The 17162-nt window shown below is 40.1% G+C and overlaps 1 protein-coding gene across 1 annotated transcript in view; it reads left to right on the top strand.

Annotated features, from left to right (window-relative positions):
* The window catches only part of LOC137297154 (neuroglian-like), a 52188-nt gene that overhangs the window by 5912 nt on the left and 29114 nt on the right, over positions 1–17162 (top strand). The window contains exons 4-6 of the mRNA XM_067829170.1: positions 13186–13556; positions 16342–16470; positions 16896–16998. Coding sequence (XP_067685271.1) covers positions 13186–13556; positions 16342–16470; positions 16896–16998 — 603 coding nt within the window. The remainder of the gene's footprint in view (positions 1–13185; positions 13557–16341; positions 16471–16895; positions 16999–17162) is intronic.

The following is a 17162-nucleotide window of genomic DNA, read 5'->3' as shown; positions in this document are numbered from 1 at the left end:
CTCATATCATTTCTATCTTTATTCCTTTATTTGTTGTAGTAATAATGAATTATATATCATTACTGCTAAACAATTTTTGATAAGTTGAATGACATGTTCAAATGTTTATTCAACCAAATGTCTTTGTACAATTTCAATGCACATTATAAAGTTTGTTAATGCCTAAATGCCAAGGATGTCTCATGTTTCAAGGATAAATTGTAACTGGATATGAATATTAATAAACTCTGATGCGAGTATAAAACATTTTGTCCTTGCATCTACAGGGAGACGGGTTCTTGATGGAAATTCCATTTTTCTGCAGAATATACCCTTTGTTTCCAAATTGTTTTAATTGTTGGAGCAATTTTCACCAGGTACCCATTCAATTTGAGGTCTGCAAAGTAGTAACTTCATCATGATGAACCTTGACATAAACCTCATGAGCCTTGACTAGTGAAGACTGCAAACAATTTGGTTTCAGACTGCTTAGCACTTTCTTGAACTGGTGGTTGAACTGGAGAATTCCTACCCTCTTTTGCAGCCACAGCCTCAGCCATATGCATCAGTCTCATCACAGATGCCTTCATAGCTGAGTATAAGTCCGATGAGTGAGATCAGTGCAGATGGGATGCTGCGACCCATGCTTTTGAGGAAAGGTGACAGTTTTAACATTACCTCCGTGTGGTTGATGGCAAGCACATATGCACCAAGAAGCCTCCCATGAGTGGGTCCTTCTTCTACAACTACAAGAACTTTTTCTCCATCGTCATGCTGGCACTCGTGGATGCTGACTACAGTTACCTGCGGGTTAATGTCGGTCCCAAGGAATCGGCATCAGACGACCAACCATTCACAACTAAGAGATCTGTCAAGGGTGATTACCTTGTATTCCCCTGTCAAGTGCCATATTTCATGGGCGACAATGATTTCCCCCTCCACACCTGGACAATGAACATCTTCAGATGGACCATGACACTGGCCTGACGAGTGGCTATGAGGTTCCAAATCCTCCTTGGCTCCTTGAATACCACTGTTGATGCTGAACATATAACCTGACCTGCATCACTTTACACAACATGCCAAGGACATGGAACCGGAACCCAGAACAAACAAAACAAATTTTATCAAACCTTGCAAGATGTATTTACATCTACACTTGGCAAAGAATGTAAACAAAATATATGAGAGGAAGAAGGTCGAGTCCAGATTGAGTTGGTTGACTCAAGGTTGAGTGGAGACTGAGTACAGATCGACTTTAAGACAAACACAGATCAACATGTCATAAGACTTCAATTATAGGATACTCTGATAAATCATGATAAAGCCAGATTACTTGCCTTGTTGCATCCCCTTGCTTATGCAAGGGTTGCATCTGAAGACCTCATTGCTTGGGAGCACCCACTAATTGGGAGTGATTATGCCATTAATGAGACAAGTGCTTAAGGAGAACCCATTGCTGGCATAGGTACTGTGCTATTTGTATATGGGCTCCTTTGTGTATCACTACCTAGGGTTTTCAATAGCCTAAACAGTGTATGCTGTCAGAGCTTTTTGACTTAGTGTATGTGGCATGATAGCTGTATACGTGGTCTCCTTTACTTTTCTCCTGGTTCTGTGAACCCTAATTAGGAGTATTTTGGTGTTTATATTTCAGTATTCTTTGTCTATTTCTTACCGCTATTTCTTACTTTCATCAAATTATTGGTAAGCGGATCTGAGTAAATTTGTATGGTTACTAGCGTATTCCTTACGTTTTTCCTCTGTTAAAGTACACATACAGGCTAGCTATTTTAGCAGTATGCTACCATTAATAAAGTTTCTTTTGCAGTTAAATATTGCCCATGCATTATATTTTTCTGTTTGTGTGCATATTTTATGTTGCAAAGTCAACACTCCTTGTTATTAGTCATAGCATGGTTCTGTTTTCTTGCAGTTAAAAGGTTGTGTCAAATGTAGTATAATAACGAGAAAAAGAAGGGCTCTAATTCCTTTTCCTCTTCTGCGTCTAGTTCAAGGGATAAAATGTCTAAACGGGCAAAGGGTGGGGGTTCTTCAGCTCCCACACCGGCTATCCCCTCAACTTCAGAGGCACCTTCACCTCCAAATGCTCCCACTTCACAGCCATTAACTTTACAACTATTCTCTAATTTTTTGCAGCAGCAAGTGGTTTCAGTTCAGTCCCTTATCTCGGATGCGATGATCAGATTTGCTCCCGTTCAGATGGTGGTTTTTTTTGTAGCTACCACGGCTAGTGGGGTCCCCAACATTGGCTTAGGCTCTGGTGTGGGGATATCTGCCGGGGGTGATTCTGCACTAAGTGCAGTCTTGGTTGCCGTTCACCCTCTAGCTGCGGTGTCTACCACCGGGCCAACCCTAGGCTCTGAGTCTGATTTGGTGGCTGGTTCAGTTACTACAGGGACCTGTCCCCATTGTTCATTCTGCTCTTTTGCAACAGGTTTGCCTCTGTCTCGACTGTTTCGAGTTCACCCCCCCCCTACCCCCCGGCTCTGCATGAGTCTTGTCTCTACCCAGCGCAACAGCTCACAGAGATCCAATTCACGCTTTTTCCTGGTGCAGCCACTGTGATCCGGGTGGCCGTGGAAGCATTTTCTACTTGTAAGGACTCCTAACACTTATTAGAACAGCCTCATTTGCTAGCGTGGCCCCAGTAGTGGCTTCCACATATCTTTCGGTCCTGGCCAAGGAAAGGGAAGTCAGCCTCAGCTTCCCAGCAGTAAAGTTTTCTCTGGAACCCTTGATGAACCCAGACAATGCACTCAGTGTACTGGCGCAGTCAGGAGTTTATTGTCTTTTACAACAGGTCCCTGTGAGTGGTTGACTTTCCCTTTTTCGCTGGGAATGTGAAAAAATCACTTCAAATCCACAGTGGAAAAACAGCCTGCCTCTTTTCTCTGGGATCTGTCACACTCCGGTGCCTGTTGTTCGAGAGAAAGCAGGGGTCTTCCACGCCGAGGTCCAGTCATTACTGGACAAGGCGACCATCAAGATGGTTCCAATGGGACAGGAAGAAGCGGGTCATTATTTCCAGGTCAGCAAAAAGAATGGCGGGTTCAGACCGATTCTCAATCTCAGATACGCACATTCAAGATGGAGACACTGTGATCAGTGATCTCATCTGTAGTAAAATGGTGATTTGTTAACATCCATCGAGCTCAAGGATGCGTACATGCATGCCCCGATGCACCCCGATGCAGTACCTCGGGTTCGCCTTTGACGGGAAGTGTTATCAGTTTCGCGTGCTCCCCTTCTGTATCACTACACCGCTTTCATGGAATAATAATTTATACCAAAATTCATACATTACCATTACAACCATTATACATTAGGATTCAGACATTAGGAAAATATTCATATAGAATATTAATTCCATCATTATCAGTAGTAGCTTAGAGAAAGACACCAGCTTAAAGCAAAAACGAATGTCACAGATCTACAATTCCACAAGGGTTACATGTGCATTGTTTAAAGATGTTTGTACATAAATCTTAGCCTGAGGTCTTTAATATGCCACTGTTATACAAACCATTCATTAAGACAAAAGCTGAGTCTATACAGTTTAATGAACTTCTTTGAAGAAAGCATATCATTAGTACAACACTGTGCAAACATTTTTAATTAGGGTCATTAAGCCATGACCCAGTGAAGCGCATCTATTGTAATCCAAGCAATTATACTTGACACATCAAAACAGGCTTGTTTAGACCTAGCCAAAGCATACAGTAAAAGTGCCAGGGGGATTAATGCCACTTAAGATAGGATTAAGAGCACTCCCCTCTGCCTGGTTATTCCAATAGGTCTCACCCCACTCTTTATATTCAGTATTTCATTGGCTATTATAGGGCACACCCATTTTGTATCTTTTAACGAGCCACAACCTTTTTATTGTTTCAAGTTTAGTTAAATAGTCTCCAACTCCATTTGTCCAGCAGAAGGGTTTAGACTTCCATCTCAGACCAACTCTAGCCCTCAGTCCAGAGGGTTGTACCAACTCTTGGTGACCACCATTGTTATTATATTTCTTGTTAATAAAATTGTAATTAGCTTCTTGTGACTTCGGACTCTTTGCTGAGTTAATTTCCCCAAGCAAAACAGCAAGCCAGTTAGATAAGGGATTTCACTGGTACCCTTATCATAATAGCGCCGAGGAGTCAGTCTCAGTCCTGTGGTCATAGAGCCAGGCACATCTGCACATCAATGTATTAGGATGGGGAGCGGTTCGTTCAGTGTTGGACTATTTTCGGGAGAGGGTTTGTGGCCTTGTGGTTTGTTTAAAGATGGACAATCAAATGGCGATGACCTATATCCTGGAGCAGGGCATTACGGTGTTTCCGTCTCTTTAGATGGAGGCGTGGCAGTTTTTGCTAAGGTGCGACGAGTTCGATATTCGGGTGATGCCTACCGGGTTGGACAACATTGAAGCAGACGTGCTCTCTTGATGTGTTCTGGCCACACACAAGTGGACGCTCAATCAGGAGATATTCAGGATTATCTTCCAGTTGTTTGGGTCATTCCAGGCGGATCTGTTTGTCTCTAGGGGCACGAATCAGATACCAGTGTTTTGCTCTCGGATACCAGATCCGTGGGCCATCGCCTCAGACACTTTCGACCTTGATCGGACGGGCAGGTTTCTGTGGGCATTTCTGCCACTACCCTTGATTCCCAAGGTCCTCCTGCAGGTTGCCACCCAACCAGCTTAACTGTTAGTGCTCCTAGCTCCAATTTTGGTCGTCTCAAACCTGGTTACAGGTACTTCTCAGGTTTCTGGCTCAGCCTCCTGTACTATTACCATTTCAACCAGACCTACCATCCCAGAACGGCGCGGCGCACCCGAATCCCAGAATTCTGGCTTTGCAAAGGGATTCGACAAATGTTCAGTATGATGATAGATGGCCCTGTTATACGCGCTGGTTTGTCGGTAGGGGGATTCTCGATCCCTTTTGTTCATACTTTAGTTGAAGTATTGGAGTTTCTGCAGTCTCGACTAGAGGCCAGCTTAGCCGCGTCTACTATCCACGGCTACTCTGGTTTTATTAGCCTTCTATATTCCTGCCAATGGTGCACTCTTTTACACATCCGTCCGACTATCCGGCGGATTAATACCCCATGGGCCTTGGCCATGTTCTTGATTGGCTGTCCGGTCCTCTTTTCCATGAGCTGTCGTCTCACACTCCAGCAGTTAACCTGGAATGCTACCTTTCTTGTGGCGATAATGTCTTTCAGGCAGGAAGGCGACATCCATGCAATGTCTGCAGATCCTGCTCTCACTGTCTTTCATAAGGACAACGTCAGTATTTGATCACTGTCCTAAGATAGCCGGCAACTTCCATGTAAGACGTGAGACATGCTTAGACACTCAAGGCTTATATCAAACAAACTGCTGGTGTCAAGAGAGATAATCAGCTATTCTGCTGTTATGACGGTGGGAGGGCTGGCCTTCTGGCGAACTAGCAAACCATTTCTAGGTGGCTTGTCTCTGCCATTTGTATGAGTTACACTCATAAAGGATTAACAATTCCCGACGGATTAAAGGCTCATTCGTTTAGGGCAGTGGCTACATCGCAGGCTTAGGACGCTGCACTGCCCATTGAGGAGATCTGCTCAACAGCTATTTGGAGCCAACCGAGTATATTCATCCGCCACTATCAGCTGGACAAACACTCACGGGAGCATGCTCGGTTTGGTCCAACAGTTCTCCGCAGTGGGCAGAGTCGTGATTCTCTCGCTGAATGAGCTTTTGAGATAACGATTATTTATTCTCTGGTGATGGGTTTAAATATAAAATCCCCATGTTACTGGTGGTGGTTTTATACTGTTGGCGTTTTTTTATTGTTTGCTTGGTCTTAACTCTGTGTTGCGTTATTCCTGTTGTTTACACCCTCACACCAGGCTTCGCTGGTTTGGGTTTCTTTCAGGGAATTAGTCAAGCCGTACCCATACTTTCCTTCCTATTCGATGGTTGAGGGGTGGGACTTACTTCTGTCAATTTATTCAATTCAATTCCTTTATTTACTAATAAGGCTGTTAGCCCACGTACAGAATAATATACACAAAATGATGCTTAGAGTTGCATGCCTGTAATTATGTCACAAATCTATCTTCTTTTACAAAATTTTAAATGGAGATCAAAACAGACTGATTCTTACTTTGGAAATTATGGATCATGATGTCCTCATTTATGTACAAAGGGATATTATCAAAGTGTTTAACTCTTATATCATTATACAATCGACATTTATAAGGGAAGTGAAATTCATCTTCCATATAATCTGAATGACATACATGACAAAAGCGAAATTGACGAGGAATACCATCAAATCGGCCAATATTCTTAGATAGATAGATAGATAGATAGATAGATAGATAGATAGATAGATAGATAGATAGGTAATTCACCTAGTCTCAGCAACGTAATCCTGCGTCTTGGTTCCTTTGATTTTATGCTTACAAGGTAACTTTTTTAATCAGAAGACAGTTTTAAGTTAAGCGTATAAATGTAATGCTGAATATACAAGTATATCAGCCATAACTGATTGAGCATGACAGTTTCTTATCCTTTCCTTAAAATTGTGTACAAACACATCTTTAAATCCAACTCCTTGATTCTCCCGTGCAAAACCGAATCCATAAGAAAACAAAATATTCCTATCATGATAAACCCAGGTTTATCTAAATTATACATCATGAGATAGCACTGCTTAGGATATCTATCCACTGGCATTTAAAGCAATCTTATCCAATATTTTATAACATTAAACAAAGATTCAACATATATATAATTTCTACCACAGTCTGGTAAAACAGCAACATTACTACCTTTATGAATCAGGCCCAAAACAAACTTGCAAAACCTAGTATGGAATTGCTCAACTGATCACCATTTTTGATACCCACAAATTTCAGAAGCATACGAGGGTTGGCTGAAAAGTTCTAAGCCTCACTGTAAGTCCACGTTTGTAATTTATTTTTCTACATATTCCCCTTCCAAGTTCACACACTTTTGCCAGCGATGCTGCAAGGCCCGAATCCCGGTCAGGAAGAAATCTTCTTCAGCTACCCTAAAAAAAATCAGTCACAGCGGAAATGACGTCATCATTACTTGCAAAATGGCGACCGGCGAGTTCCTTTTTCATTTTGGGGAACAGGTGGAGGTCAGAAGGAGCCAAATCAGGTGAATAAGGAGAATGGTCAATGAGTTCAAAGCCACAATCGCGGATTGTTGACATGGCCACCACCGATTTGTGAACAGGCACATTGTCTTGGTGGAAGAGGACACCTTTAGTGATCATCCCTCGTCGTTTGGCTTTGATTGCTTCTCGCAACTGGTTCAGTAGATCACCATAGTATCTGCCGTTGATAGTTTGACCTTTTTCAAGATAATCAATGAGCAGAATACCCCTGGAATCCCAAAAGACTGATGCCATCACCTTTCCAGCTGAAGGAACAGACTTGGCTTTCTTCGGAGCTGGTAAATCAGGATGCTTCCACTGTTTTGACTATAGTTTTGCTTCTGGTTGAAAGTGATGTATCCAGGTCTCATCCATGGTTACAAATCGTGCCACAAAATCATTGGGATCTGCTTCAAAACGACGCAAATTGTCAAGGGACGTCTGGAACCTGACACGTTTCTGTTCTGCTGTCAAGAGCTTTGACACCCATCTTGCAGAAACTTTAGTCATTCCTAATTCGTTGGTGTTAATATGCTCAACACCCTCATGAGAGATGCCCACTACACTAGCAATATGTGGATTAGTCAATCGTTGATCATCCATCAACATATCGAGCACTCGCGTGATGTTTTCTGGAGTGGTTGCTGCTGAAGGCCTTCCTGAGCGTGGGTCATCATCAAGGCTTTGTCTGCCACGCTTAAATTCTGCAGCCCACTTCTTTACTGTGGAAAATGATTGAGCATCATCCCCTAGAGTGGAGACCATGTCAGCATATATCTGTGTTGGGGACATCCCTTTCTTTTGCAAGTACTTGATGACTGCCCTGTATTCAGTTTTGTCCATTTTTGATGATTTCAGAGGGTAGGTTTACCAAAAGAGCTGTAGTTGAGATAAAACTATTAGTACGTTTGTAGTTCTTGTGTCTATGATTCACTAAATGATTGTCCTCATTGGTGGCAAACACCTGTCTCTACCTGGTGGGGAAAAACCACTCAGACTGAGAACTTTTCAGCCAACCCCCGTATAATATGATTGGTTTAATCTGTACATTGACCATTTTGAACATAACTACTGGAGAGATATTCTTAAGTTTAAAAGTAAGAAGTTTAATTCAACAATTGTCGACAGCCTTTGACCATGAAAGCCTCCTGGAAAATAATAAACCCAAATAATTATAATAGGTTGAAATCTTCAACCTTTGATCCTTATACAACCAAGCTTCGTTTTTGCGAAGTTTAACACCATTTCTGAACACTATAATTTCTGTCTTGTCAAAATTAACAGTCACTCCCCATCTATGACAAAATTTAACCAACAAATTAACCTTCCTCTGCAAACCAATAACACTGTCTGAAAATAGACATAAATCATCTGCGTACAACAATAAATATAGCTCCAGAAACTCTGGACCCAGAAAGATACCCCTATCTAAGCTCTCCATTTCACCATGAAGCTGATTTACAAATAATGAGAACAACAATGGACTTAAAATACGACCCTGTCTAACCCCACTAAATGAATCAAAATAATCAGTAACGGATGTCTGAGACGCTTTAACACTGGCCCTTGTCTTAGAATATATATCCCTTATGATATTAAGCATGCGATCGTGAATAGTGTGAGATAATAGAACATAATACACAAATCTCTGTTAACAGAATCAAACGCCTTACGGAAATCTACATATAAACAATAAAATCGACCTCTAGACTTTGACAAATACTTTTGAATAATACTTTGCAAACTAAACATGTTATCCACGGTGAATACCCTTTGCAAAATCCGCCTTGACTCTCAGGATACATATTCATAAAATCAACAAAATCTTTCAAACGGTTGTTAAGAATTGAAGTAAACAGTTTCCCACAAATATCCATCAATGATAAAGCACAATAATTATTTACATCGTGTTGGCTACTCTTCTTATGTAATGGAAAAATCATACTTTTACACCACTGTGCTGGAAAATTGCCACATTTGAAAATGTTATTGAATAGAACCAGCAAATATGAAGAGAGTAAATCCTGATTATGTTTAAACACTTCTGGTGGAACGCCATCAGGACCTGCACTTTTCCTGAGCTTAAGATCATATACAGCTCGATCAAGTTCCATTTGGATGAAATCTCTGTTTAATAGATTACTAAATTCATCATCATTACAAGCACCACAATTAGCGGACATGGTATCATGACAAGTAATATATTCTTTCATAAAAGTCATGAATTCGTTGTCAACAACCCTATCTTGTATATTAAGAACAGAATGGAAATAAACAACCAATGACGAGCATTTAATGGTAGGTGACAAGTACATAAAGTTCTTATTAAAACTTTTTACGCAAGACCAAAATGATTTAGCGTTTGTACTGTTACATTGCAATAGCAAGTCACTAGTGACATTGGAATAATAGAGTTCTTTTTTATGGTGACATAATTCGCGAAATTTGTCTCTTGCTGTATGAAACAAGGTCAGAAGTCCAAAATCGCCAGTTTGTCGATTCTATCCAGAAGAACATATTTGTCACAGTAGAACGCCTGACAATGTTACTGTTTTTACTAAATGTCATACCACAGCTCTGGGCTGCTGTCACAATATACTCTGTCAGTTTACTGGCGGCAAGTGAGGTGTTTTCACATGCAATGTTAGTAAAGTCATCCACTGGAATATCGCTCAACACATTCTGTAGTGTCCGACGAAAAGCATCAGAGAGTGTTGGGCGCCACACTAATCTAGATACACGTGAGGTGTTAACTGAGTCTGGTGAATCAAAGTGATAATCCATAAATTTTAGTTCACATATGACTGGGAAGTGACCAGACTCCACTCTAGTTTTAACAGTGAAGTCGGTAACACTGGTGAATAAATCCGTGGAGCACAACACATAGTCCACAAGACTGGCACCATTGTTTACATAACAGGTAAAAGCACCATACGGGTCGCTGACTGACCGCCCGCTCAAAATACGGATCCCGTGTGAGCAAAACAGGTTGATCAGATCCTTCCCATAGTCGTTAATCTCCTTGTCACGTGATGAACGTGGTACATCGAAGTCATCAATGACGTCATCAACATCGTTCAGCTCTGATATATGTTCACTGGATTCTCTTACAGCATAATCTATCAGCTGCCCAGTACATGCGTTAAAGTCGCCACTCAAGAGAATGTGACAGTCATTATGTTTTGATCAAAGTTCAATGATAGCTTTATGTATATATTGTATACCCTTAAAGTCACGTCTATCACTAGCCACTGAAGAGTTCTCAGGGTGCACATACACAAAACCCAGAATAAGTTCCCGACCTAAACCTGAGAATCAAGTACAATGAAGATACAGTCACTATAACTCAGATATACTTTAACAATGCTAATACTAAGCCACTTTGGTACTAACACTCCAAGACCTCCTCGATTATTATAAGTCCTGAAATTTAAGTAACAATTATAATTTTGGGAAAACATTATCAATATCATGTTCAACGCAGTTGCTCCATACGAGGGGATGTCAATAAGTTTTAAGCCTTGCATAGAAAAACACAAAATATTGGGATAAACAACATTTATTTTTCAACATAGTCCCCTTGTGAGTCAAGACACTTCCATCTTTTCTGCCAGGCGCTGATGCTATCTCTGTAGAAGGCGCCATTTTGGTCCTCAAACCAAGCCTCAGTAGCTGCAATAAGCTCATTATCATCCTGAAATCTACGACCACGCAAGTGTTTCTTGAGATTTGGGAATAGATGGTAATCACTTGGTGCCAGGTCTGGAGAGTAGGGGGGATGCGGTAAGATTTCGTACCTGCATCCCTGGACAGCAGCGGCTGCAACGCGAGATTTGTGTACTGGAGCATTGTCATGATGTAGAAGAATACCACGTCTGATCTTGACCCGGCGCTTCTCCTTGATTGACTGTCGCACTTGCCTCAACAAGTTAGGGGGTGGGGCACGCCCCTATGTTCTCTCTGTGTTATGACTGATGTATACAGCCGAGTCCATCTCCAGGTTCCATGTTACAACCTCACCATCTTCAAACCTCAAACGTCTTTTCCTCTTCTCCTACCACTCAGCATCCATGACTGACTTTAGCTTCTTCCTTTTAGACCTGACTGCCACTGAAATATCCTCAGACAGACCAATTCCAGAAACTCTCAATGACCTAGCCTTGCTTATAACAAGTTCCCGATCACAATAACTGAGAAATTTGACGATAATAGAGTTCCCACAATTGACTCTGTGAGCTCGCTCAATAGTGATGCCTATATCATCAATTTCCATTTTTAATCGCATTATATCTCGGACACAGTTTTCACAGTCTTGCCAACTTTCATTTGCTTTAGTCTTCGGAATACCATGAAATAACTCGTTATTTCGCCGGCTCTGATCTTCTATGGAGTCAAGTTTATCATATAAGTTAGACAAATTCTGTTTAAGAATCATCTCCAACATTTAGGCATTTGCTTGAAAGTACATCAACACTAGACTTAACCACATCTACTGAATCCGACAAAAAGTTGGAATTTATCTGCTATGTCCTGTTTAACACCATCAACTTTGTTGTTGAGTTGCTTAAACTCCGGCGAACTTTTTTATGAACTTGCTCCACATAACTTCAATTGCTTCTGAGTATGCGTATCATTTTATGACTTTGCCAATAACGTTTTTCGATTGGCTCTGTGTTATCCCTCCTTGCCCATGCCTCAGTGGTTTGGTGATGCTGTAAGTGTTTCTCTCTTTCTCTCCCATGGTAATGCCATAAATATAAAAACAAAGTCATCAGATGATGACATATCCCCACGGGCCACAAATATTTGAAAGGACAAATCATCTGACAGTTACCTATTGTGTTTTCAGACCAAGTCTGAATTGTTTTTATGCAATTCATGAAAAATATATATGCCAAATATCTGTAATCAGAAAACGTTACCATTTCAAGATCTGCCAAGATCTTTTGAAAGATATGAAATGGTTTTCGAGTTGTGCACTGGAAACAAAGTCCGCAACGTGTTTATGGAACCGAGAAAATAATAAATCACAAAAGGCATAATTTGTGGTCTGCCACACATATCTACGAAGTAACACTGACAGATATTAAGTTTTTGAGTTCTGCTCCGGAAATCATACACACCTCTCATTTTTGATGCTAAGTCCGAAACGTTTCCATGGAAACCCAGAAAATAATAAATCACAAAAACCTGTAAATAGCAAAAGGCACCACTTAAGGTTCCAATTGACATATCTACCAAGTTTTGCAGAAAAATATTGAACGGAGTTCTGCTCTGGAAACGAAGCCCATCCCTTCATTTTGAGACTAAGTCCTAAACGTTTCCATGGAAACCCAGAAAATAATATATCAGAAAAACCTGTAAATAGCAAAAGGCACCACGTTGGGGTCTGCCACACATATCTGCCAAGTTACACTGACAGATATTAAGAAGTTTTTGAGTTCTGCTCCGGAAATGAAACACACCTCTCACCTTTGAGACAAAGTCTGAATCGTTTCACAAAAATCACAAAAACCTGTAAATAGCAAATGGCACCACTTTGAGGTCTGCCACACATATCTACCACTTTTTGCAGAAAAATCCTGAATGGTTTTTGAGGTCTGCCCCGGAAAAGAAGCCCACCCCACCATTAGACCAAAATGTTCCATTGATAAACCAAACAAGTCAAAAAATAAATAAATAAATAAAATAAATAAAATAGAAATGCAAAAAATGCAAAAGGCACAACTATAGGTTGAGATTATAATATCTATCACGTTTTGTCTAAAAATATTGAACGGTTTCTGAGTTATGCTCCGAAAACAAAATGATTAGGGATAGATGGATGGACGGACGGATTAACGAACGAGGTATCGACTATATCCCCCTGCATTACATGCCGGGGGGATAAAAATGATCATCAATGTTAATTAACAATATTGTTCTTAAACCTACAATATGAAGTAACTGTTGGTAACAAGTAATTTTGAAAAATGAGATCCAGTAGTTGCTGCAGTTTAACTGATATTGTTTTCAGATATACATGGGAAAAGAATGGACTTCAATTCAACCCAAGTGGTAATGATGACCGTACGGTCCAGCTCCCTAATGTTGGAACCATCGTCATCAACAGAACAGAAGACAAAGATGAAGGCATTTTGCAGTGTTTTGCTGAGAATGATTATGGAAAGTCAGCAACCATCAACATCTATTTGCGTGAGGCAAAGCTGAAAGATTTTAATGTGGAAATGGACACAACTTACACACCATATTTGGGGGAGTCGCTTACCTTGAATTGCATACCCCCTGAGAGTATCCCCCCTCCTGATGTGTACTGGGTCATTAAGGAGCAGCATGGCAGCTTTACGCCCGTCAACTTTGATGCCAGAGTAACAATGGATCATGAGTGTGAGTATTGTGTGGACCTCATGTTTAGAGTTACTGTGAGTGTGAGTGTGGTGTCGATTTCATGTTTAGTGTTACCATGAGTGTGAATGATGTGTGGACATCATGTGTAGTGTTACCATGAGCTTGAGTGTTGTGTGTACATAATGTTTAGTGTCACCATGAGTGTGAGTGCTGTGTGGACATCAAGTTTAGTGTTACTGTGGTGTCCGAGTGGAACAAACAGTATCTTCTCAGACAAAACACTTTAATTATTAGGAGTGACACGTTACGTCATGGACTAGCGTCTGACGCTCTGTCCTGCAGCCGGGGCTCGTGTGGAAAAAAATACAGACGGAAATCAGTCGGCACCTACTTACTAAGCTTTAGCACACACACACACACAAAAGAAAACATGAATACAGCAAAGTGTCCTTAAAATGACCATGATTTATCCATAGTTACAGCAGTTACCACGAGTGTGAGTGATGTGTGGGCATCATGTGTAGTGTTACCATGAGTGTGAGTGTCGTGTGGACCTCATGTTTAGTGTTACCATGAGTGTGACTGTTGTGTGGAAATCATCTTTAGTCTTTACGCTATCATGTCTGGATTGTGTATGGTCAATACAGTCCTTTGGTTCCTGTTACGTAGGATAGGTAGGTAGGGACTTCTTTTTAAATGATTTTTTAAAACCAATTAAACCAAGACATGCAACAGACACAGAGCCACCTCATTCACATATTATATATACTTTCAAAATACAAATGCTAAATTCATTGTATAGTACATTTTAAAACTTCTTAATTTTAATAATTATTTTATGCTATAAAAATACAGTTCACAATGAATCCATGTTTTAATATAAAACCATTTCACCCAAATAAGAAATGATACCAAATAAGAATTGATACCAAATTCAATGTTACAGGCTGTAAAGCTTTGTTCACATTATCCAATCACATATAGAAGGGGGTGAACAAAACAAGACAATTGACAGTCTCAAATAATTTGCATACCCCATTCCATTGACAATGTCAGCTTGTAAATCATTATTACCACTACACAGCGTACACCATTTGAAAGGTCTAATCCTGCTGTTTATCATATTATTCAAGTAATTCGACTACAGCTAAGGTAATTTTTAATGAAAATACAGACTTACACGTGTATATGTCAAGATAAACCACAAAGCAAAACCTGAGACGATATTTATGTATTGGTAACATGTTATGATATCCCCTTCACTTTTTTATGTTTTCATTTTTACACAGTCGATAATTTGTTGTAAAAATATGTATTTTTCGTGTATTTCCCAATATCAGTGGCAATCTGATCCGGTAATGTCATGCAACTGTGTGAAATACCTTGGTTTTGGAAGCTTCCTATGAATAACATGCGAGGAGATATGTTTGATGGTGGGTATCGTTCAAACGTTCTGAACATCAACAATATCACTGTACCCTTGTAAGAAGCACTTTTTTCTCCAAAGTCTGCTAAAAGGATCGTGATTGGTCAAAATCAGACATGTGACAAAAGTCAGCCAATCAGATAATTGTCCTCGTAAATGAAGACGAAAATCACCACCAATATGTAAATTATGGAACTTAGAGGATGTGGCGTGCTTCGTTATGACCTGTGACAAGAAGGTTTTTATGCATTTGTTTTAGCATTAAACATATGTCTGAGCATAAAGCTTGAAGCGACGAAAAATGAGATGTCACTTGAATTACACTACACGATCACACAACAAAGAGGGAAATTGTCAGTTACAGTTACGTTTGACAACTTTTACGTGCATTGTTGTTGATTTTATTCTTCAGTTCATTTGATTTGTTTAATTATATCCTCGAAACATTGTTAATTTTAAGATTAAGGACTCTGTTGTGGACATTTTTTCTTTCAACAGCTGCCAATCATATTCGTGAAAAGATGACATTTTAGCCTAGACAGCATTGTGTGTGCATATTGTCCAGAAATCATGACTGGAATGTGTAGGCATCTTGTTCAGAGATCATGACTGGATTGTGTATGCAACTTGTTAAAGAGATCATGACTGGATTGTGTAGGCAACTTGTTAAAGAAATCATGACTGGGTTGTGTAGGCAACTTGTTAAAGAGATCCTGACTGGGTTGTGTAGGCATCTTGTTCAGAGATCATGACTGTATTGTGTATGCATCTTGTTCAGAGATCATGACTGTATTGTGTATGCATCTTGTTCAGAGATCATGACTGGATTGTGCAGGCAACTTGTTAAAGAGATCATGACTGGATTGTGTAGGCATCTTGTTAAAGAGATCCTGACTGTATTGTGCAGGCAACTTGTTAAAGAGATCATGACTGGGTTGTGTAGGCAACTTGTTAAAGAGATCATGACTGCATTGTGTAGGCATCTTGTTCAGAGATCATGACTGTATTGTGCAGGCAACTTGTTAAAGAGATCATGACTGTATTGTGTAGGCATCTTGTTAAAGAGATCATGACTGTATTGTGTAGGCAACTTGTTAAAGAGATCATGATTGTATTGTGTATGCATCTTGTTCAGAGATCATGACTGGATTGTGTAGGCAACCTGTTAAAGAGGTCATGACTGGATAATGTTGAAGGGGATTATGAAATAGTTTGTAGTGTAACTTATGATTGCTTTGTTTCTGCATGAGTTTATTAATCTCATCTGTTTACTTTTGTTGCTGTCGTCTGTCAGTTTTGATTTACTGAGACAGTTTAAAATCACTCCTGAACCACGTTAGCAATGCCTTTTCATTTGTTCGCTGATAGTATTACTATTAAACAGAAACTTTGTTCTAGATCGTCTACGTTTCACCAATGTGAAGGCTAGTGATGGTCAAAATGGAAACAGCTATGCTTGCTTGGCCATGAATAGATTTATGCGCAAAAGCACAGTGGGAGGCAGCAATTTTATTCAACCCCGGGGATGTAAGTAGTTTCCATTCTCTGATGGTGGGTGATGATACTGGTTAATCAGTATGTTGCAATTCAAACTTCACAATACGATATATTGCTCACACATTTTCCGCACACCGGTTCACTGGATACAAAAGGCAATTTCCGTGACCGGAAATGATCGATAACTTTCTTGATTTAGTAAAAAAATAGTAGTCACATGTGTATTTCCTTTATATTACATTAATTAACAGTTTGAGAATGGTTATGGATCTTAGAATTGAATTTGCTTTACTTTTGATATGTATGATAAAACCATACATTGGTTCCGGCATCACTGAAGACGTTTTTTCTCAAGTTGTAGACTTTAAAGCCAAGTCTTTAAAGTATGTTCTTTGTCCTTGCGCTGACAGTGTGAGGAATTAGTATTTATATTTTTGCAATGTTTCGATTTGCAGCTTCAGAAGTTCAGCGAAGCGTCACCTACATGTGGGCTTCCCCTTCTGACCTTTATGGTCTACGTGGAGATGAATTTAGGATCAAATGTATATTTGCTGGAAAGTAAGTCAAGCCTCAGCCATGTTTGAGCAATCCCCTTTGAACCAGTAATTGTGCAGCCATCTTAAATTCCACCCACCCCCTTGTACGAATCCTCTTTGATGAATAAAATTTGAATAAAAACCATAATTTGCTCGTCCTAAGGGACGGGTACGTTTTCTCACCTA

Source organism: Haliotis asinina, chromosome 9, assembly GCF_037392515.1.
Source record: "Haliotis asinina isolate JCU_RB_2024 chromosome 9, JCU_Hal_asi_v2, whole genome shotgun sequence".
Classification (NCBI taxonomy): Eukaryota; Metazoa; Mollusca; class Gastropoda; order Lepetellida; family Haliotidae; genus Haliotis; species Haliotis asinina.
The sequence above is the reverse complement of the archived record's forward strand: the minus strand, read 5'-3'. Positions and strand labels throughout refer to the sequence as shown.